Here is a 23,823-nt window from a genome sequence, read left to right as displayed (position 1 = left end):
TGAAATTGTAATCTGTTCCAATCGGCAGCACTGAACTAAAGACCGGTTCGACCCACAGCCAATACTCGGTATAGCGTCTACTGTCTTCTGGTCCAGTAATTCCTTTCCAAACTGTGTCACCGTATTCCTGAAGCACGTCACTTGAAATTCCAGCTAGTGTTTCATCGAGGGAATCTTGTACAATTATAACGTCCCTTGATTTTTCTGTCTGCGGCATAGTGCGTGCACCGTCATAGCATCCTAGGAAACTCTTACCCACAAGAACCTGGTACTTCGCTTTCAGCCAGCTTTTGGTATCAGTCGTATTTTGGACCAGTTTTGACATATTTACTTAATAAAAAGCTACGATTAAAAAAGATTGTTCGAATACGTAGAACGCTGATCAAAGAGGAAATGGGGAGCGTGCTTAGCGTTTTTATCTACTGATCATGTGACCTAATTCGAGTCCTATGATTGGCTCTCAACTGAGCATTATTGTGTTCTATTCCTAGTCGACCACACCCTTGCAATTAAATGTGGGAATTCACAACAAATTGTTTGCATTAATTAGCAATAATTCCTCGAGGGAGCCTAAAGAAACTTTTCCCCTTCAGCACTCTTGAATGAGCGTGTGACCAGCTTATTGGCGGAGTGTTTTCTCTTGCCTCTTTGTCTGCGTGAGGTCTGGTAAGAGGTGCGAAGTCCCTCCCGATCACCTAATGTCGCATAATAGAACCCAGATTTGACCGAGCCAATAAAGTTTAGGTACGGATTAGATCGGGTTAGGGGAGGAGTAGGCGCACAGTTCCTATGATACTGACATCGATCCGATTATTTTCGCTGTGGATCCTCGGGAAAAAATGGCGCATTCTTCTGCTTGGGTGCAGCTTCCATTTGAAAGCGACGATTATTTGCAACTTTCCCAATATCAGCAGCCGATATGGCACGCATTGTTCTTATATAATGAACTTTTTATATAATTCAGTGTTATTATATAATGAACTTCTTTGGGTAAAATCTAGCCTGCGATGAGCGGTGAAGACGTGTGTTGGAAAATCTCCATGATGCTTCAAAGCACCCACAAAACCGCTTGTTACGCAGGCTAAATAAAATCATTATTTTTTCACATCCTTAGGATTAAAGCATTTGAAAAAGTTGAACCAAGAAGGCAGGTAAACGTAAATTTTAATATCTACAACGATCTTTAAATACAAAATTATAGCAAAGTCAGCAAAAAAATTATCAGCCACAATCCAGGTTCCTGATGAAGTTTTCCCTAGATGACGTCATTCATCTGCAGGTGAACACAGAATCTCTTTGCTGTCTCTTTGTATTCTGCTTGTCATACCAGTGGAACCAGATTGACAAGCATTTACCTGAGGGTCAAACAAAATCAAAACAGAACAAAGAAAAGTGAATTACCTTTATATTTGCATTAAAAAACGTAGTTACACTAATACCCCATTCACACCAAATCTTAAACCAGATTTAATGCTGTTTTGTTGAACAGAGTTTAAAATTTTAATTCAAATTCAGCACATTGAAAATGAAATTGAGTTGGTTACTTCTTGGATCCTATGGAAAATTCAGCTTTTCAATTTTCTGTTTGGGTTTCATTCCATTATTCACCAGGTTTCACTAAACATGCTTTGGTGCTCTGATTGGGGTACAAGACCTAGAGAACTATGAATACATGATTTATTTTTCTGAAACAAGGAAAAGTCTGACCACCATATAGATGAAAAGTTTGTCTTTAAAAGAAAGATTCATCTCAAAATTCTAGATTAATTTACCATGACAGGCATACAAAGAAGTAGGGAATAAGGAAGAATTAATTTTTATTGCATGGTACACAATTGTGAAGATCAGCGATCCTTAAAAACCATGCCATCTGTGACCTTTCCACTTTGCAATTGGATGTATCATCCTTTCTTCCTACTGAAGCTGGACCTGTATTTTTCAGATTTTTAAGGACAGTATCATATGAACCCTTTCACCATCAGATCTCATAAGTAATTATCCTTACTGTCTGTCATACAATTCTCATAATGTTAGTTTGGAGAATTTGGTATTGGATCAACTAACAATTGCTCAACTGATATTTCTCTTTATTCTTATCACTTGTCTTCTTGACATTGCATTGGTATTGTAAGGAGAAATTCTGTCTTGGTCACCCCTGGGATGTTAAAGGGTTCATTAACCATTCAACAACAATTAGTTAATTAATTAATTTTCAAAAATTTATTGAGAAATGGAAGGAATTTGTAATTCATGCACAGTACCTTCCTCATCCACCCATGGGAGGACCAGGATTGTAAGGAGCACCTGTAAAAAGAGAGTGACTCTTAAAAGAGAGCAACTCATTAAAATTTAACCCTCTTATTCTTAAGATCACATTTGCAATTCTCCTTACTGGCTGCCATACAATTCTTGTGATGTTAATTCAAAGAATTTGGTATTGGATCAACTAATAATCCCCTAATAATCTTTATTCTCATCACTTGTCTGCTTGACATTGTCATGATATTGTAAGGAAAATTCTGTCTCTGTCACTTGTGAGAGTAAAAGGCTAAAGCAATTAATTAAACAAAGGGATAAGAACATTTCCCAGTTCTAACAAGAGCATTGTGCTGGGAACTGGTTGATCACCAGACTACTCTGAATAAAGGTTTAAATAGCGAGAATAACTCTAACATACATACATAGATGTACAATAGTATCTATTTGGCACAAAAATATGTGCGGATATTTGTTTGTGCACATTATCTCCTCGAAGATACAAACAGTTTTCTGAGAGTGAAGCTCTTGGAAAACTGTGAGCTTCCAGGAAAAGATAATGTCTAAGGACAAATACCCCATACATATTTTTGCGCAAAATAGAGACTATTGTGATCATTACCCTTCAAATATTTGTGTAAAAATGTTTGCAGTGTGGGATGTTTTCTTTGGAGTGTTCTCTGGTATGACTTAATGAACAAAAAAAGATTTCCCTTCCTCTGTAACAACCACAAACCCTCTCTCATCTTAAATTAAATTTGAAATGAAGACTTAATTTAGTGGAAATAAGGTTTAAAAATTGGGGAATATCGCTTTGGTGATATTGGACTTGGTGATATTGGACTTGGCATGTGACTTGCCTCAGTCAAACCTGGGTTCACCTCATTTAAGCTGGGGGATATTCTGTCACACACTGAATTTTGACTAGTTGTGCACAAGCAAATATATTTGATGGATCATTAACTTATTTCATTACCTCCACCTCCTCTACCAACTCTTCCAAATCTTCTACCAGGTGGTCTTGGAGGTCTAAAATAAGAATTTAAAATCTGATCACAACAACCACAATCTTGTATCTTGCATTTTTCCCAGGCCTGCTTGCCCCATCACCTGTACCCTCATAATGGAATTTTTCTATCATGTTTTTTTAATCAGAGATTTAATTTTGATTGTGGAAAAGGTAAAGGCAAAGTCTCTACTCAAGCAAAATGACCCAGCCAGCCAGAACTTATCTTGGTATCGATAGCATGAAGCAACTGGGGGTACCACTGCTCCCCCCTGGATGCTAGTCCATCACAAGGTTACGCTGCCGCCGCCCTCCCCCCCCTTCCTCCTACATTTCATCAGGTTTCTCTGACAATTTGCCAGTACCCATTTATACTACGGTTGGAGAGAGGCACTCTGAAGGTAAACTTTTTTGTCGGAGGACACAACACTTTGACTTGGCCAGGTCTTGAACACAGAATTCTTGACTCAGAGTCCAGTGCACCAATCACTGGTCCATCCTTCTCCCATGAATGTGCAGAAGAGGCAGTTTTATTCTCCACAGTATTTTTTATGTCAGTTAAGCCTTGGCAGTTTCAATAGCTCTAACCCATCATTATATTGTCTAAGGAAAGTTCATTGCCAAGTCTTGCTGGCACAGAAATTTTCATGAATCTTTGCCACTATCTTGTTCCTGTTAAGAGCTAGGTATTCTATTGATTTCCCTCTTTAGAGAATAATTTCCAATTAAAATTCACCAGTCCCTATCTTGAAAGCAAAGTTCAGGGTGAAATTAGGTATTTTCAAGCCAAACTTGCATGAGACTTACTTAGCCATCACAAACCTCTGGTCATACAAGCAAATAAAGACATTTAAAGACACATTGTTAAAAACAAACAAACTCACCCTCCACCAGGTCTGTACTCTGAATTAGAATATGAGTTACCATGTTTTGTAAGTCCAGGCTGAAAATATAACACATTCAATTTATACTATAAGCACTTTGTATTACCAGTGTGTTTCAATATTTTTTGTCTTTGATCTCATTAACATTTTATGAAGGTAATATTGTACAATTTTGTCTAAAATTATATGCATGATTTCAAAATTAAACAAGTGCACAGCAGTACTAAGCCAGTTTGTAAAGCTAAGTGGAACTTAGAATAGAAATATTGAATGACAAAAGAAAAGTTTTTGGAACAAAAGTAGTAAAATTTGCTTCTTTGTCTTTTTTTCCCCTACAGATTGATTGGTTACCTTAATCAAGCCTTGGAATCTGATTGGTTGTTTTGTTGTAATGCTGCTCTCATTAGCTGAGAAAAATGCGATTTAGAGCAAAAAAATAGCATGATTTGTGAATAAATCACACTGCAGAGAGTCAATCAGATTGCAAGGATACCAGTGGTTTCAAAATGTATGCTATGAGATTAAAAATCCACTACTATTGAAAGGAGCAAGTACATCTTTGAGGAGCTAGTGAATTGTAATGCACAATTGATTTCCATTATCACTTCCTGTTTCGCTATGTAACACTGACAGCTCCACACCACAGTGAACTAAAACATCAAGTGTAGCTGAACATGAATTGCAAGTGCTGGTAGATTTAATTGTCCCTCGATGTTTTAGGCATCAAATTCAAGTAAATGGTAGAAAAATTCCAGCTATAGCATGATTTAATCAATTCAACTTATTCTTAACACGACATTTGTGATGCCTACGTAGACCAGATCATGAAATGACGATGGATGATGCTTTTAAGCGTAAAAAATACTCACCGAAAACATGGTGTGGAAGCTGTTTGCATATTGGAGACAAAAGAGAAGAAAGAAAAAACATTAGAACCGCAGATCACAGAAACGTTTTGGTTTTACGTGTAATGTCCACAAAGGAAAATCGTATCATCTGCTTACAATAAAATGACGAAGTTGATAATTCCCCAGAAGACGTCGGAGAATATGGATAATCTCCATATCGATCTTCTCTCTAAGACGTTACCTAGAAATCGGAGGACGAAAGAGTTACAATACATAAAATATAACAACCATTTTTGATTTCCAAAGTTCACTTACTTCCAGAAACGTACACCATTTTGGTGAATCAGTTTTTATTTTGATTGCGCAAGGCTTGGATCGAGCCTCTTTTCGATGATCACCGAGCTGGAATCTGAGCACTAAGGTGTCCGATTACTATAGCAACAAGAGTTAGTTGCAAAATGGCGGTACATTTCAGTGTGTTTGTAGTAGAATTTTGAATTTCTTTTCCCTCGTCAGAAAGTCTATGATTTAGCCTTAAGACTACATAGTAAGCTTCCAGAATTATGGGGAAGAAGAAGGCGAAAGAACCAGAAACTCCAGCTAAAGACGAGGTGGGTTATTTTGCATAAAAGCGAACACGAAATTCACCAATCGATGTATTTGGAAAAAGTTGACTTCATGAACTTATGGGAAACTTAAGAATTTTTTTAAATAATCCATGGTATCTGCGGTATCCGCGATCAAATAACAGGGCCTAGTACCGAGAGGGTTCTTTAATCCGAAATTTTCCAGCTGTTGTGAAGGACTATTTTGGTAAACGCGTGCATTATGGTCCATTTTAGTCAGGTATACTACTCAAACATAAGCGAAGTGGAATTCTACTTCGATTCTATTTTCCACGATTGTCAGAGTGACACAAATTTGAGTTATTATTCGAGTTTAATTTCTCTCTTCATCCAAACTTGTTACGAACGTGGCGTTTAGATGGAAGGCGTTGTTTGTTAAACAAATTTTCCCTTCGAATTCGTGGACTGTACGTGTACAAATTGTATTTCTGAGCGCTGTGTCGGTATTTCCAAAAATGCGAATGCTTGTTATATTGTACTGATTCAAAACTGTAAGTTGTGAAGACTTTATTTTTGTTCTCATCAACAGCACCTCAGAAATTGACTTAAAATCTAGCTGAAAGCGTAAAGTGTAGCTCTAGTTACTTAAGTTTCTTAAGTTTTCCTTTTATTTGGTTTAAGTTTTCTGTATCATGCATTAATTCATATAAATTTGTATGATTTACATTCTTCATTATTAGCTAGTGTTAACAAATGTTCACACTTTCTCATCATATTCAAGTCACACATCAACTGTTGTAAATGTTGTGATTGGTTTATTAATACATAATTATGCAGGCAGTAGATTACTGCAACCCGAGTGGTGATAATTAACATCTAAGTTTTATTTGTTTGGGTACTATTTTGAAATGGTTAGAAAACTTAATGATATAGGTACTGGTTAGCCTCTAAGCTATTTATCAGATTAAATTAGAATTCTTTTCTGAAATTTGAATATCTATGAGGTTATGTTAGAATTTGATACTGATTGTTTGTTCAATATATATTGAACTGTAAATTTTGCAAAGCTTTTTAAATTTTTTGGATGGGAAATACTTGCCATTCCTATCAAACACATTAACCCTTAACTCCCAGAAGTTATAAACATGTAACTTCTCCTTATAATATTCATACATTATCCAGAAAACATGTAATGAGAATACTAAAACTTATCAGGTAAAAGTTGTTATTTTGATCTTACACCAAGTTCTTGTAACCAATTTACAATGAAATTTGTAGCAACTAGAGGGGAGAGTTAACAATCAGATCTTTGAAGTTGAAAGGTTAAAACCTGTTTTGTTGTTGACAGGAATTATTGATAAATGTGCTTGTTTCTGTATGACAGTTTGACCCTCTGGAACTTGTCAGCAAGAAGCCCCACACAGTTGTTTTGATGCTAGACTCTCCAGAGGAACATGTTCTTCAATCAGCTTGTGAAGCACTGCACAAGTTTGCAGAAAAGTGTTAGTGTTCTTTATTTGCTATTTACTTTCCTCCAACAGAACACTGCAACAGAAAAGTATTAAACTTTAGAGCGATTTCTTTTAATTTATAATTTTGAGTGCTGGCAATACACATGCCGTCAGTGCTTAATTTGCCACTGAAACTACATGTAGCCCAGAGTTTTTTGTTATGGAGTTTATATGAAATAATTCATATTTGTACTGCGGTTGTAGATAAAAGTGGAAATGTGATCATCGCAGTAAATTTTCCAATTTAAGCAATTGGAAAGAAGAAGCCTGAAAAAAATCAGGGCTTCAACGGGATTCGAACCCGTGACCTCCGCGATACCGGTGCGATGCTCTACCAACTGAGCTATGAAGCCACACATTGGGAGCAAGGTCAATTTATTGAGTTCATATCTTCCCGTGCAGTGAAATGATGTGGAGTTTATATGAAATAATTCATATTTGTACTGCGGTTGTAGATGAAAGTGGAAATGTGATCATCGTAGTAAATTTTCCAATTTAAGCAATTGGAAAGAAGAAGCCTGAAAAAAATCAGGGCTTCAACGGGATTCGAACCCGTGACCTCCGCGATACCGGTGCGATGCTCTACCAACTGAGCTATGAAGCCACACATTGGGAGCAAGGTCAATTTATTGAGTTCATATCTTCCCGTGCAGTGAAATGATGTGGAGTTTATATGAAATAATTCATATTTGTACTGCGGTTGTAGATGAAAGTGGAAATGTGATCATCGTAGTAAATTTTCCAATTTAAGCAATTGGAAAGAAGAAGCCTGAAAAAAATCAGGGCTTCAATGGGATTCGAACCCGTGACCTCCGCGATACCGATGCGATGCTCTACCAACTGAGCTATGAAGCCACACATTGGGAGCGAGGTCAATTTATTGAGTTCATATCTTCCCGTGCAGTGAAATGATGTGGAGTTTTTCATATAAACTTCCATACATTTCCACTTTCATCTACAACCGCAGTACAAATATGAATTATTTCATATAAACTCCACATGATTTCACTGCACGGGAAGATATGAACTCAATAAATTGACCTCGCTCCCAATGTGTGGCTTCATAGCTCAGTTGGTAGAGCATCGCACCGGTATCGCGGAGGTCACGGGTTCGAATCCCGTTGAAGCCCTGATTTTTTTCAGGCTTCTTCTTTCCAATTGCTTAAATTGGAAAATTTACTGCGATGATCACATTTCCACTTTCAGTTTTTTGTTACTTAATTAATGTGTCTATAATTTTGGGATTAAAATTGGGAGGGTAATTTAACCATATCTTACATGGATGGTTAGAAGGCTATAGTACCCTGTGGTCTGTGTGTAGAGATGTCCAGGTGCGAGACCGGATGGGATTTCACAGTGCCTTTCTCCACCCAGGAGTAAAAATGGATACTAGTGAATTGTCAGGAAAGCGTGATTAAATGCTAGGGAGGGGAAATCTTGTGATAAACAAGCATCCCATCCAGGGGGAGAGTAGTAATACTCCTAGTTGCCTCATTTAATTAGGAAACCAGGATCAGCCCTGGCTGGTTGCACCTTTTGAGTACAGTACAGAATTTCTTTTATGGGGGTGAGACTGCAATTTTTAGGTTGGTAAATTAAGAATTCAAAGGAGTAATTTGTATATATGACACTTACATGTATGTGGAGATCAGGCATACCATAGACAGCCCTGGAGTAACTGATTGATAGAGGGATCGGTGTCCTCTTTTAATAGCTGACCAATGGTTGGCTATCAACCTGGTGATGGTGGAACAGCACCAAGAATAAAATTTGGGCCAATGTCTGAGCTGAAACTTTTACTTGAGCACACTGGTATGGAAGACTTTTCCCCAGTACTGGTTGGGTTTTGGTTGATTTCCTCTTTAGAACATTAATTCCCCTTATTCTCAAAGCTGCAGAATACTGCGATGCAAATGACATTCTTTAATGGTTGTGCAGGTGAGGAGAACAGACAGGAATTGTTGAACCTGGGGGCCTTAGAACCTTTGCTTAAACAAATCATGTCTGAAGACAAAGTGGTGAGAAGAAATGCTACCATGTGCCTTGGAACCATGGCTCAGAATGGTAAGTCTTGCATGAACAGAAAAAGTGTTTCTCATTCAAGTTTAAGGTGGCTCTGAATCATGAAATTACCTGCATTTCAGCATTTGTTATAATTATGTAATAATTATACGTGTATGTATGTTATATATTTAGCTGGAACTTATATGCAATCGCTTGATGATTGTTAATACATGTAGTTTTGAAACTGCAGTTATGTTGATTTGTGTGTCTTGACCAAAATTATTGCCTCCGAAGGGTGTTCCGACCAATAATTGATTCTGTATTACACTTTTCAAGGAAATACATGTCCAGTATAATACTGATCTAGTGTATGTAATATCATAACCATATGATGAATAGACAGATACCAGTCCTCTTACTAACCAAGTTTGAGGTTTGTTCTGTAAATTACTGGCCAATTTTTTTTTATCACGTTCCAATTTATTGCCCAAGCTCAAAGCTTGCATGTTGTTAATCTGAGTGGAAAAAAAATGTTACATATTAAATTGCCATATGATTTTTTCCCACTAATGTGTTAACATTTTAAGCTGGTATGATCAAGGAAAGGGTGAAGAGTGTTTTTGGGTTATTGGTAGGATGCTGACTGTGCTAAATTTGTGTGAATATTAAAAACTTGATTTGTTTTCAGCAAATGTCAAAAAAGAACTTCGAAAGCTGTCTAGTATTCAGCCTTTGGTAACATTATTGGGACCCGATGGTGAGTTTGAAATAATTAATTAAAATAAAACTTAAATCTGAAATGATGAATTTTGATTTATAACCATGTTAAAGGGCAACTGATGTTTATTCATTAGGTAAATAGAATGAAAATTATTTTCCAAACTTTTGAAATATTTTTATCATTGACAATCACTTATTTTTATAATTTTCCAGAGGATGTTTTGTGCCATGAATTTGCAAGTTTGGCTCTTGTATCAATGGCAGGTAATTATATACTACATACAGTAATTTGGACGTAAAAACTGCATTGATTAATTGAAGTGTATTATCAATACATGTTGATTGCTAAAGTTGTAACTAATTTAATCTTGTTCCACAGCTGAGTTTTCTTGCAAAGTGGAGATCTTCGAACAAGGAGGCCTTGAGGCAATTGTAAAGCTTCTGTCATCTCCTGATTGTGATGTGCAGGTATATACACAGAGGGAACCTATTTCAAAGATGCATCAACCATAGTGGTTCAATTCCATCCAATCACAGCTGAGCACAACAGCATAAAAAAATTATCTATAGCTGATGTGTTCTTAATCAGTCACATCACATGAAGAAGACTAACAGTATGCAGTTGAAATGTCATGATCCACATCCAAAGTGACCACATCATGAGGCAATAGATTATACTTCTCTTTGGAAAGTTGTTCACTGTTTTTATTGCAGTTCCACTCTATCTTACAACAGGTTTATTAAAGAGAGCATTAATCATTTTTTATTGACTGTCATAAAACCAAAACCATGGGTTTAATTACATTTAGTACATGCTAATGATGACTTATTTAATGATTTTATAGTTGTCTTATAATGTTGTTAGCATATCTATCAAATTAAATGTTTTTTTTCAATTCATTTTTTCACAGAAAAACTCTGTTGAGGCTGTCTCGTTATTAGTTCAGGATTATCACAGTAGATCAGCAGTAAAAGAACTAAATGGTAAATATATCACAGTGTTCCTTAAACCTTTTATGCCCCTAAACATCAGTGTGCATATTCTCCATACTGCTCTCTATACATTTACTAAGGTGCTGACAAGGAGAATTTGTCTCACAATAGAGAGCTTTGTGAGTTAGTGATCATTTCCTTTATTCTCCAGACCTTAAAGTTTGATCCAGGGGTGATTTGATAAGGAGAGATTAGATGTTAGCCACTCTTAGGGATCAAAGGATTAAATAATAATTTTCTGCACTCACAGTTTTCAGTGAAACCTTGATGTTTGAGAAGCCTTGTACGTAGTGAAGTAATTGCATACTAGACACTCATGTACACTTGCTCTGACGAAGGGCTAATGCTTGAAACGTCAGCTTTGAAACTCTTACAGAGGCCAATTTATGTTACACCTGTTTGGTTTCTTCTCAGGGTTGCAGCCACTTTTAGCTCTGTTAGACTCAGAGTATGCCATCATCCAACAGCTTGCTCTGGAGTGTTTGATTCAAATTACACTTGATGGTAATGACTTATGGCCATCTTATTCATGTAATAAAAGTTAGACAACAAGCATCAAATACAGATTTTATTGGTTATTTTTTTGAGCCATGCCTTAAAAAATATAAAGTTTCCCATCATACTCCTCCCAGAAGTGGGTTTGTCAATCAGTTGGCTATTCCTTCCTCCCCTCCCCTTCAAAAAAGCCTAACGCATACATTTTGGATATAATCATGTACATAAAAAAATTACACACTTCTGCTTGGTAGAAAATGAGTACATTCTCATGTAACTCTTATTACATAAGTAGATTTAATTAATGTCTATACAAAATAAAATTTCGATGTCGTGCTTTGATGTAAAACTGAGAGAGTTTATTTGATTTGGTTGTAAAATTTTTGATGATGAATCTGTAATTTTTTTTCATTTTTACCTTAAAAATTGGATAATTGGGGTGATAGGAAATAATAGATACTATTGGGATGGCCTTATACAGCTGGGCAGGATGAAAAAATAATTACAATCTGATTGGCTATGGCAAAATGACCCATATCTTGTCCACTTTATATTAATCTGTAAATACCTAGCAACAGAGTTTAATTTAATCCTTTAATTCCCAGATCAAATTTGTAATTCTCCTCACTGTCAACCATACAATTCTTACAATGCTCGTCTAGAGAATTTTGTATTGGATCAACTAATTAATCCCAAACTGATATTTTTCTTTATTCTCATCACTTATCTGGTTGATATTATATTGATATTGTAAGGAGAAATTCTGTTTTAGTCACTCATGGGAGTCAAAGGGTTAACTTGATTGTAGAAATGTAGAAAGAGTACATGTACTTCAGATAATTGTCACGGCCTCTTAGCGTTACTCAACTATGGAAATCATACCTCGTATTTTACAGCTGACAATAGAGGAGCTTTGCGAGATCTGGAAGGACTTGAAAAACTTGTTGATTTTGTTGGAAACAAGGTACGGTTTCTTGTAACTAGTGTGTTTTTACACCATCTTTCCACATCGTTTTTTATTGTGAATTAAGTTATTGCAGCAATGTTGTTTACTCCTGTCATTTTAATAGACTGATGCGTTTTCATTGCAGGAATACGAGGATTTACATGTGCAAGCATTGCAAGTGCTGTCAAATTGTCTTCAGGATGTAGACAGCATGCAGGTAACAAACTTTTCTTCCCTCAGAGTGTGCTTGTGTGCCTTAAAATTCTTTGAGTTGCCAATGGGAAATAGATTGTATCATTGCACACTTAATAAAAAATTGTCATTAAAACAACGATTGACATACACCTGTACCGAAAATGTTTTTAAAGCGATAAGTTAATCCTTTTTTTTTTTAGCTTATTCAGACGTCTGGAGGATTACAGAAACTTCTTGCTTTTGCCGCTGAGTCTAATGTTCCTGAGGTGCAACAACATGCGGTAAGAAATTGCAAAACCCAATTTCACAGCCGTATGGAGATAAATGCATGACTTCATCTGTAATCGTTCATTCGCACCTGATTACAGAGCTACCGTTACTTCTCTCACTTGTATCTTTTGTATCCTTTTATCTTTCAGGCGAAAGCCATTGCCCTCGCTGCGAAAAATGGTAATCTAATCTAATCTATTTCTTGGTGCTTATAGCGACTAGAAACATGGTTCTGACTATCAAGCTGCCAAGTAGATGAAGTCATCTTCGGACCTGCGGGGATTCCCCTTAAGTGGCCCCGATGTTCAATGCGGGCCGCCCCGCTAGGAAACGGCCATGTGCATAGTCTTTGCTGGAGTGAATTCGGCTATGTGAAGCGTTTTGACCAATCTGCGTGGCCAAAAATCACTTATAGTAAAAATTACATTTTTACGTCTAAGTTTTTTGCGTATTTCGTGTTCATGATGAATATTTTTTGATATTTTGTTGTAGGAGAAAATCGTAAAATCTTCCACGAGCAGGAATGCGAGAAGACGTTGATAATCCTACTGTCCATAGAGGTAAGCTGAATTTCTTTATTTTTCAATTCTGGCCGTCAAGACGGCGAGTACTCACTGTAAAACTTTTCACATGTTACGGTTTTCGTTTGGGTCAGGTTTAGGTACGTGTGTTCTTAGAAACGCCTTCTACATAAATCATCCCTATAAAAACTGCTATATTTAGAAAACTGCTTTTCTATATAAAGATAACCATAGCTGTCTTAGTAAGCACCAGGCGGAAACGCGACTTCGTAATCGCGTGCGCTAGTCTGCAGCACTTGCGCCTTTTAAATCGGAGACTTGCCCTGCACGCCAAGATGGCAAGGAACGAAAATTCTTTCCACAGAATGCTTGGTGTATACTGGCAATTGGCGGCACTTTTTAATATGTTATCATCAAACAGAAAAATTAAATAATTTATAATGTATTTTCTTGCTTTCTACTGTTAATAATGCTTAAAAATAAATCAACGAATATAATTTAGCATATAGATAAATTAAACTCAGATCAATCGGCTGCGATCAATCTGTTTGCAATGATTATGTACTAACTTGTGCAGTAATAGGAATTTTAGATACAGATGTGTTTTTATGCGCGATCAAAAGGGAAATGCGACTACTTCAAGTGCGCTTTGACATCAACCAATCTACTGGGAAGTCTTGCAAGGAGTCCCCTGAAAGTCACGTCAAGTGATGAACACCTCTTTTTAAAAAATGTATTTTATTACTAATGTCATTACTAAGTGCCAGTACAACAACTCCCTACTTCTGACCTCCCCTCACACCCAAAAAATGTGTATGTTTAAACATCCTGATATCAATATTATGCTGCAATTTTTTTACTAGAGCCCTGGTGTCCAGGCCTCGGCATCCTTAGCCCTTGCAGTTATGTCTGAGAACCTTAGTAGCAGAGATGTGATTGGAAAACTTGGTAAGAACCAATAAAAAAAGTTGATTTACTGCGCACAAATGGTAAGCGCGCTGGCTCTGCATTGAGAGGTCTGGGTCCCAGCTCCCGCCGAATCATGATGTTGTGTTTTGTGGCAACTCACTTTACTTTCTCAGTGCTTCTCTTCACCAAGAAGAATATATTAGTAAGGCGATTTTTCAGGGAAAGATGATACAATTTGTAACTGCAGCCCTTCTGCAAGGATCAGTGCTTTACATTTATAAAATTAGCAAATGAAAATGTAACTTATTTTGTCGCATATGGCAAATTAGACTCAATTGGAAATTTTGGTCCAGTAACTTGCAGCCTCAACCACACGTTGTTCTGAAAGACCTGAAAATTCCTTGTCTTTCCTTTTGCAGAAGGTATACCGTCATTAATTAATCTACTTACCAGTGACAGCCCGGACGTGAGAGAAGGAGCGACTCTGGCACTAGCAAATATCACCACTGCTAACAGTACAAACTGCGGGTAAGACAATGTGTAGTTCAAATAAAACAAAAACGTTCTGGTAAGTTACTACGTTATTCCCCATGGGTGGCTGTTTACTACAGGTTGGACTGTAACCCATGCTTCATTATGCTTACGGTCCTTGAATTAATGAAAACCATGGTAAAACAGTAAATTACATTTGGGACTACAGCTTGTTTTTAAAATAGAAAGGAATTACTTACAGCGCTTTTCGATAGAGTGTCGTGAAACCAAATAAAATTTACTACAACAGTCGTTAAGAAGTAGGGAAAATGTCAATGAGAACTCAAAGATAAAACAACCAAATTGCCCAAAGCGCGGGAAAACGCGGGTGACTAAGTCGTGATCAGTCTTAGTTTTGCATCTGATTGAGAGTGGCGCTAAACGTGAAAATCTATCCGTTCAGTCTTCCTTAATATTGCCTATCTATGCTTTCCTAACCGCCACGTTACCTACAAGTACAATACAAATGTTTCCTCTCCGTTTTAAGTTCTTTGTTCTTGTAGTTCATTCGTGTCGGTGGCCAGATTTTGGCCTAATTTAGATTTAATTGATGTAAGATTTGTTTTGACGAAGTACTGTGTGTATAATGAAGTGTGGGAAGGTGGAAATCTTGTCAAGTCTAGTTGCAAAGGGAATTTTCATGATCTTTTAACTCGCTCTCGTTGAGCACAGTACATGTCAAAGATCAGCGGCCAACTCACACAAAACACACGCACTATTTTTGTGTTAACGTCATTCATTCGCTTTTGATGTGCTTTTTCCCTTTTTGTTTTTTTTGGTCCTATTGCTTTTCTTTTTCTTTTCATTGTTTTGCGAAACACTTATTGTCATGCATAAAGCATAAATTTATGGGATTTCGTGCAATTATAGTGACGTGGTAGACAAGGGAGGAGTTGATCCGCTGATCACACTGCTCAATGACGTTAAGCCTTCGGTTCAGGCTAATGCAGCTGTTTGCCTCACCAACCTGGCAACAGAAGGTAAAACCAATGTTATACCTTTCTATTGTAGAGAACATATAAACAACTAGTTTTGATTTCATGGCAAAATTATTTGTTTGTCTTCGTTAGTCATCGTTAGATAATCCCTCGTTTATCGCTAAAAGACGTGAAACTGTGCAACACATCTGGCAATACAACATCATAAACTTGCTTTATTTTCAAACTGTCGAATTTAATTTTAAAGTCCAGTGTGAATTAGCGGCGTAGGCACTTTCCTCCCCTCCCCCCTCACACTTGACGTCTGGTTACTTTCTGCCGCGCTTCCTTGCAGCATCCATTCCATGCTCTCCCACGATTTGCGACGTTGTGTGTTTTTGACAACTTAGTGTGCGTCACACCTGTTTCCATGACCTGGACCTGTTCCTTATAGGAAGTTTTTCCGCGCCTAGTGCGAGCTCTTTGAGCTTGCTTTAAACTTAGGCTGTTATTTTTTTCACTAGGTTTAGTTATCTCTATATACTTGAGTTTCAGGTTTTTTTTTTTTTTTGGCGATCCATGCTTTCTCTGCTTGTTTGGTAATTTTTATTCTGGTTCTTTATTTCAGAGTCGTGGAGGTCAGAGGTGCAGCAAAGAGGTGTAGTGCCTGCCCTTGTACAAGCTTTACAATCCAAGTAAGAAATTTATAATTTGACTCGTTCCTTTTTTAAAGGTTGATAACAAGATACCAGGCCGACTTAAGTATCGGTGCAAGCACATCCCAGGGCTTTTTGCTCTGTAATTAATTTGTTGATACCAACAGAAATTGTCATACTGGTGCGAATCATACCGGCCCGAGTTCACCAGCAGTTGGCTTGCTGCACCAGAGTGAGTGTCATTCTGTTAAGAAATATTGCAACGGTATCGAGTTAACGAGGAAAAACCTCGTTTTGGTGGGAAACTTCCCCCACCTGTTAGGGGACTGGAGCTAGTCGTGCATGCGCAGTTGTGTCAAACAAAGATTGTATCGTCACAGTAGAAGAGGAGTATAAGTATAAAACAGACGTAGTTGTAAAGACAATATGAAATCAAGTAGTCATTACGGTACAGGGCATGCGCCAGGAAGGCATCAGGTGACATCACGAACCATAGCTCCGAAGTGAATACCATTCTTGCCCGTAGTTTTCTCAGTTGAGAAAAGTCTGCCACGTGTAGAAAGCTCAGTGCATGTTTTTTTTTTCTTTTAGTGCGGCAATAGTGCAGAGTAAAGCTGGAATAGCAGTGGCAGCCTTTGTGTGTGATGCAGACTCAAGAAACGAGGTAAAAAAGATATAAAGTTTCACAACTTAATGAAGTTAATACGTCCCAACAGATGATCCAAGTCACATTTGAAGGGATTTTTTATGACATCGCACAGAGACATAAAACACCGCTCCCCCAGCATTTAATGATTATAAGTAGTCGTTAATCAACAACAGGTAACTTGTTTTAAGGAATGGGTCTGGGAAAACTCAGGGACAAATGGGAAATTAAAGTCGACTTTTCCAACATCTGCAAAACTGCACACCTCGGAGAATCTTTAGGTGCCCAAAGATTCTCGCCTCAAAAATCTTGTTTGCCCAGCTCTTAAAAGCGTTCATACAAGTAACGTATACAAGTCGCCTAAAGACAAAATACGGTCGCCAGTAGCACTCGGGCTCTGATAGCACAACCCTGATATGTTTTGATTGGTGTGTGAAAGAAAAGCTGCATAATGATTACTGAGAACTGGGAGCCAAAGTGTTAGAGGAGCCACGCCATAAATATTTAGCGTCAGGTGGCATTGCATTGTGTACTACTGTTTTGATGGAGTAGAAAAACATCAACGACGCGAGAATTAACTGAAAACGGACGGGAATGTCTCAGGATGGGGAAGATTGTTACAGATTGCAAATTTCAGATTTGAACAATTTAAGGCTTTAGCCACATTAGAGTTTAGTTTGTAACACCTTTTACAGCTCCTTTAATCACACGGTCATTTGATTCTTCAATAGTTTCGTGCCGAAGGCGGCCTTCCTCGGTTGGTAGAGCTACTACGGTCAGGCAATGATGACGTACGGCGGAGCGTGGCCTGGGCCGTGTTACAGTGCGGCAATGACCTGCCAACTGCGACTGAGATTTGCAGACTGGGGTGAGTTCATAATGAAAGAAGCGTAGATACTGTGGTCTTTGATTTCATTGTTTTCCGTTTGTTTTATCCAAATATGCTTTCTATTTATTTATTCCGACGCATCTTTGTGACCAAGGGCCGAGATCCAAAATCCTCACAAAAACTACCATTAAAATGAATTTCTCTTATCTACTTGTGCTAAGAGCCGAATTTGATTGTGTTTTACAGGGGATTGGATATTCTAGGAGAGATTTCTCTATCAAACACCCGTCAGTCCGGCTTCGCTAAGGCTGCCATGGATTGTTTGCTGGATAGCAACCTACCGGCCAAGTACGCCATGACCGGTACACTGGGATCTAATAACATCATTCAAGATGGATTTTATGACTGTGGACCGGTAAGGAATCTTTTTAAGATGTTCGTCAGATCGTTTGTATGTCGGACCGTTTGACCGTCTGTTTCACTGTCTGTCAGTCAGTAAGTCAGGTAGTTTATCCAGTCATGCAGGCAGTCAGTCAGTTAGTCAGTGAGTAAGTTGGTCATTGAGTTAGTCGGTCAGTCAGCTAGTTGGCCAATCAACCAGTCAATCAGCCGGTCGGTCGGTCGGAAATTTCCCGTGAATTAAGGCTCAGATAACAAGTAAATGACTACTTACAATTTCAGATGCAAACGTGGTAAATTAGAACGGAAAGAATCTGTATCTGTGCGATGCGATGACTTGTTTATATTGACTACTAACGACAAGTTTGAATACCTACGTGGAGAATTACTTACCAAAAACCACGTATCACGTTACAAAAGTTTAAAAGTCACTCGTCAGCAATTGATGCGACGTCATAATCAGTTAAGAGTGGCTTGAAACTTGCTCGTGCAGATGCAGTGCAGCACGCGCAAGCACATTAGATTCTAAACAGATACCTGCTTTTGATAGTTTTTCTTTCTTTTCTGGCTAGCTATTTTAACTAAGAGAAAATAAAGAAAAAAGAAAAAAGTAAGAATAGATGAATTCTGAGATATATGCATCATTAAATGAAAAAGGAAAAGGCAACATTATTGAAAGGGAGATCCAAACAGAAAAAAACTATGAATGCCTACTTTTTGACTAAAGCTCCGAAAAGTTCGACCTTTTTTGTTGTAAAATCATTTTCAAAAAAGAAAATAGATTCAGTGGAGTGCAACGAAAAAAGGTTAGACATCTATCACGAAGTCGATGCACCCTTCACGCGTCAACTTCAAACTGAATTCAAGTTAAAGTTGAATCTAAGGTTATTTGACCGTGATTGGTTAGAGATATAAAATCACGCGCGTCGCACGTGATTCCCAAACACCACGAAGGGAAGGTCGGTGAAAACTACAATTTCAAAATGTTACTAATAAAAACCCTACAGAGTTCTTAAGCTGTAGAGCTAGAGCCGGTGTGCCATCCTATGAACAATTCCGCTTGCTTCATAGGCTCGCACACTTATTTACAGAGCGTAATACGTGTTCGGTTTTTGTCTTGTACAGATGCGTCCTGACAGCAAGTTCCTAACTCTGGAGGAACTTAGTTCATTGCCAACAGACGCACACAGGCCCATTCTTCTTGTTAACTCCAAGAATGCGGACAGGTAAGGTTGAGAAGGGTTGAAAAGGGTTTTTAATGAGCGCAAATGGATGTAAAGCTTTGTTCACAAAGCATGGATTGTGTGTAGTTCGGCCAGGGTTTGGAGCAGTTTAATGGCCAGTCAGAACAAAGGTTAGAATGACAAGCAACCGATGACTTCTTGGAGTATACAGGAAGGTGACCGATAGCGTAGAAAACATATTTTCTCCACGCTCGTCACAAAACTAAGAACGTCTTCCTTTATTAATTTTCATCCAGGAAAACTCCTTCGCCCATCCTTCTAATACCCAAGGAGCCGGAGAAGAGCTTGGAAAAATTGGGAAAAGGAAGCAAATCTAACAAAGACTTGAGAAGGTAGAAATCTTTTGGCTGTGATTTCATAATCGAGATGTTTGCCATAGGTGTTATGGGAAAACGTTGTCGCAAAAATATACCCATACAAATACCGTTCTATTTGAAGTAATTATAGTAAATTAATGAATGATAATGATATATAAAGCTTCAACAACCCCTCTTCCCCTCCCTGGCACTTTCCCCCTCTTTGTATTCCGCTGGAAAGACTTGACACTTCTAATTCAAATTCCCCACTCCCGCTAGGCAATGCTCAAATTCCCCACCTCCCCATGCACGGACGACAGTCAAATGCCCTTGGGTTGCCCCGCGGGGGGAACGGGGGGAATATTGTGCCTTGTGACTTAACGATGTCCTGATTGAATGCTACTCGGTATCATAGAAGTTTTAAATAAAGAGTGACAAACCTTTTGCGACCGTTTACTACGGAGATTTTTCTCCATAATGTTTTTGTCAAGAAGACCACAAGTTTACTTTTCTATTTCGATGAAGCAAAAGTAAAATCATGCGCGAACGAGAAGAACAGAAACAAAGGGAAGAAGAGGCCGCTTCATCGGAGGTCTCAACCACGCAACAAGATGAAGCGCCTAACTGGCAGCCCCCCATGGATGAGGTATTTCAGGGGTACATTGAGGAGGTTCGAAACACTATTCAGCCGTTAAACACGACCACAGAACAAGTAGAAGCTCTTGCAAGGTAAACAGCTCGTACCTCTTGTCATGTATCTATGTTAATTTTCTCTATCCTTAAACTTATTTTTCTTTCTAGGTTCATTATTGCCTCTTTTGTGTTTCTCTATTTTACAGAAACAGTATTTTTAGTTTCCTTTACGTTAAAATTAACTCCGGGCTGCCTCAATGAGAAGAAAAAAAAACGAAAATTGGACTCTCGCGCCTTCAAGCCTGTCACTTAGAAGTCCCATTTGTTACCAGTCCCTAACAACTGTTTTTTCGTCTATCGTGTTTAAAATCGAATTGCTGGTAGTTTTGGAATTCAGACACTGAATATATAAGGAAACAAATGGACTGGTTTCTGAGTCAACACCTACTCTAATATCCCTTTGATAAAGATTTTGAATATGTCTTCGTTTCTGAAGAGATCGGGACATTCCAGAAACAGGCCAATGGCTTTTTCAACTCACCAATGTGTAGCAAAATGGCAAAGGCATCTCAGCAGAATGTCTACTTAACGTTGTTTTCCTTCTTTGCAGTTTTGTCAGTAATAAGATGGGGGGATCGGTCGACAGAGAATCCCTCTCCACCTTCAGCTATGAGCTGCCAATCGGTCAACTGAAGGTGGAGCTCAACTCCAACATTATTCCCATCGGCAAGATACAGACTGGAATATATTATCACAGAGCTTTGCTTTTTAAGGTAATTTTGGCCCATAAATCAGTCAATATTCCCGACAGAAAGAATATCATACATCATTCGATGAACTGTTTCTCTCTTTTCATTGGTCGAGAGTCCGCTACGTGACCTCAGAAAACTCAGCAGTTTTAGTAGTTTGCTTATGCGTAGTGCCGTTTATGCTGCGCTCGTGAAGTTGTGTCCAGGCTCTACTTTAAAAATTGACGCCCTTATTTTCTAAGCTGTTAGATGGTGATTACTGACACTAACGAGATCTGCGCGATACTGAAAAATTATGAAATTCTGCGATGGTTGAGGGTTCTTCTGCGGCCAAACTGTAATAGTGAGAAGCGACGTTAAGCTTTTATATGGAACCCTGGCGTTGAAAGGAAAGCTTTTGTTCTCTTGCATTCTGAGACTTGTGTAGTCTGTTGTGATGTATTTCGGTTTGTTTATTTAATAGTGCTTCTCTCTCCAGGCTCTTGCTGATCGCATTGCTTTGAGCTGTTCTTTGGTCCGAGGAGATTATAACAGGGCTTGGAACGAGGTGATGCTCTGTGACGAGGTGAAGGTGAGAAAACTAACGCTATTGGTTGAAGTGAAATGCAAGGAAATGATATGTATACTGAAACAACAACTGTGATAATTAACTGAAAGACGTAAGCGACGGCTTTCTGGTGATAGTGCACGCCGTTCAAATGAGTGTGCAAGGCCGGGTTAAAAATAATGAGAACGATCAGTCATGACAACGGAAAATATCAAAGAGCAGGGCAATAAGAACTCAGTGCAAAGGTGAGAACATTGTAGTTGCCAGGTCACGCTCGTTTTAATCTTGCATCAGATTGGTTAAAATGATAGCAGGAGATTTTAGACCAATCATGGAGCACTATGGAGCAAATCTTCTTGAGTCTCGGATAACGTTCGACTCTCAATTGAAAGTTCTCCTATTGCTTAAACGGGATCCGGTCTTGTTATGGAAGATTTCATTTTCTAATGCGGAGCGTAAAATTGCGCTTAATACAGGCGCCAATGCGACTGAATTTTTTTCTTTGGTGACCAAATCCTGAAAATTAGTCGCCAAATTGGCGACCAGAATGCTTCATCATAACCTTACCTAGAGATATACTATAGAGTTTAAAAGATTTGCAAAGATAAATCCGCGGCAAACTTCCTCGTTAAGTTTGTTTCTAAAACGCAGCACGTGCATCTCGATCGATGACTATACGCCATCTTGGATTAAGGTGAACTTGAACGTTGTATATCATCCATCCTAATGTCCACTTTGTGGCACGTGAAAGATCTTTTTCCTAACTTAATTTTGGAGGGCCTATCTAGAACGCTGACAGCGGAAAAAAAGGGTTTTGTTAGTCTTTAAAGATGGCGACCAACTTTTTTAGAATTGGCTACCACTTTGAAAAATTTAGGAACCAAGTGGCTATCAGAAAAATAAAAATTAATTGCACGCCCTTTACTCCTATTCCTTTTTTTTTTCCTTTGTTATTCAGGATGGTCAACCTAAGTTCTCTCCAAAGAGTTACATCGTCGATCTTATGCACATCCCTGGACGACTAATGAGTACTGACTCGCCCGAAGCCACTCTCTACCAAAGGCTTTAGCTTCAGAATCAAGTTCAGTCAAAACTGAAGAGGACTTCACAAAGAAGTTTTGAAATGACTTACGACATTGCAAAGCTCTTCACACTCTCAACAACACTTGAGGAAATCGCCTTGTAGATCAGGGAATTGATGAAATGTTTTCCGTCAGTGAAGTACCGTCACGAAATTCCACCTCTAAGTCTTTTCTGCTGTTTTTGTTAATTTGTATCGATGGATTTATACAAAGTGTATGTTGCTAAGTTTTGTGTAAAGCGGAGAAGCTCGTAATGCTTATTATAGGCGGATCGTCTTTTTGAGGTTTGTTCTTATTTTGTCCGTATTTATGGAAACTGGAAGTGTTCTTGTTGTAAATAGTGTATCATAAAAACTTCATATTTGCATTCATCTCAGAACGATTGTTTTAATGCTAAAAAATTTATATTTAGAGTGGATTTTACAAAACACTGTTGGAGCTTTGGTTGGAAGGAAAGAAGCTGCAGAGAGTGCCACGCTTAGCAGAAGGCAGCATGACTCCTGACCTGTAGAATTTAGTCTTTTTATTCCCTGCTATCTGCATCAGTTCTACCGGCAGTGCATTAACTTTTCTCGCTTCCCTTCTCTTTGGCCACTCTCTGACGGACACTTACTCTGTCTCAAACCAAATCCCTGATTCTCTGTGGTTCATTCTAATTATAGCTTCTACTACAGTAACGGTAGACATGAGTGGGCATGCAGGCCAACTATAACCTTGGAAGATTAAACAGTTGTTATCAGAGAAAAAAACCCAAATACTTTCAAAATGACAAAAAAACCAGCTCGTCTTGTACTTACGTTTTGAAAGACCAGTAGATTTGTACGAAAAGAAATGAACTACTCACTCTCACCTTCTTTGATTAATGTTTGATTCGGGGGCCCTACATCAACTATCGCGCGATAGAAATCTCTAGCTCATTATTTAATTATTTGATTTAAAACCACGCTTTGTCCTAAATTTGACCTCCTTCCTTCCACTAATGAAGCGCTTTGTTTTTGTGCTTTTTCTCGGCACTGCAAGGTGAGAACATGGAAATGAGCTAATTAAAATACGGTAATTGTGGAAATGTTGTTACTGCAGCCTCCTATCAATTTTGCCACGACGTTTTACAAGTTTACATCATCAGACTTAAAACCAACTTACAGTTTATCTGTTCTGTGTTTTCGGACA

At 38.2% G+C, this 23,823-nt stretch overlaps 2 protein-coding genes across 2 annotated transcripts; one reads left to right on the top strand and one right to left on the bottom strand.

Moving 5' to 3' along the window:
* Window positions 1-1,147: 1,147 nt before the first annotated feature.
* On the bottom strand, window positions 1,148-5,412 carry LOC113680542 (selenoprotein K-like). The gene is made up of 7 exons (XM_027197577.2): window positions 5,310-5,412; window positions 5,151-5,235; window positions 5,016-5,034; window positions 4,147-4,205; window positions 3,233-3,285; window positions 2,262-2,304; window positions 1,148-1,355 (listed from the first exon to the last, which is right to left on the bottom strand). Exons 1-6 carry the CDS (start codon window positions 5,326-5,328, stop codon window positions 2,267-2,269), a joined length of 273 nt encoding a protein of 90 aa, XP_027053378.1. The 5' UTR covers window positions 5,329-5,412; the 3' UTR covers window positions 1,148-1,355; window positions 2,262-2,266.
* LOC113680523 (armadillo repeat-containing protein 3) lies at window positions 5,408-23,017 on the top strand. The gene is made up of 26 exons (XM_027197555.2): window positions 5,408-5,605; window positions 6,945-7,062; window positions 9,010-9,135; window positions 9,764-9,832; window positions 10,009-10,059; window positions 10,175-10,263; window positions 10,707-10,779; window positions 11,203-11,292; window positions 12,180-12,247; window positions 12,375-12,446; window positions 12,625-12,705; window positions 12,844-12,874; window positions 13,187-13,254; window positions 14,079-14,163; window positions 14,544-14,652; window positions 15,526-15,635; window positions 16,201-16,267; window positions 16,820-16,892; window positions 17,606-17,742; window positions 17,950-18,118; window positions 19,228-19,328; window positions 19,583-19,678; window positions 20,168-20,371; window positions 20,886-21,048; window positions 21,503-21,595; window positions 22,530-23,017. The coding sequence occupies exons 1-26, from the start codon at window positions 5,558-5,560 to the stop codon at window positions 22,638-22,640; spliced, it is 2,502 nt and encodes an 833-aa protein (XP_027053356.2). The 5' UTR covers window positions 5,408-5,557; the 3' UTR covers window positions 22,641-23,017.
* Window positions 23,018-23,823: the final 806 nt, after the last annotated feature.

This window comes from Pocillopora damicornis, chromosome 8 (genome assembly GCF_964200805.1).
Source record: "Pocillopora damicornis chromosome 8, jaPocDami1.2, whole genome shotgun sequence".
NCBI classification, from domain to species: Eukaryota; Metazoa; Cnidaria; class Anthozoa; order Scleractinia; family Pocilloporidae; genus Pocillopora; species Pocillopora damicornis.
This window is presented reverse-complemented; position numbering and strand designations above follow the sequence as displayed.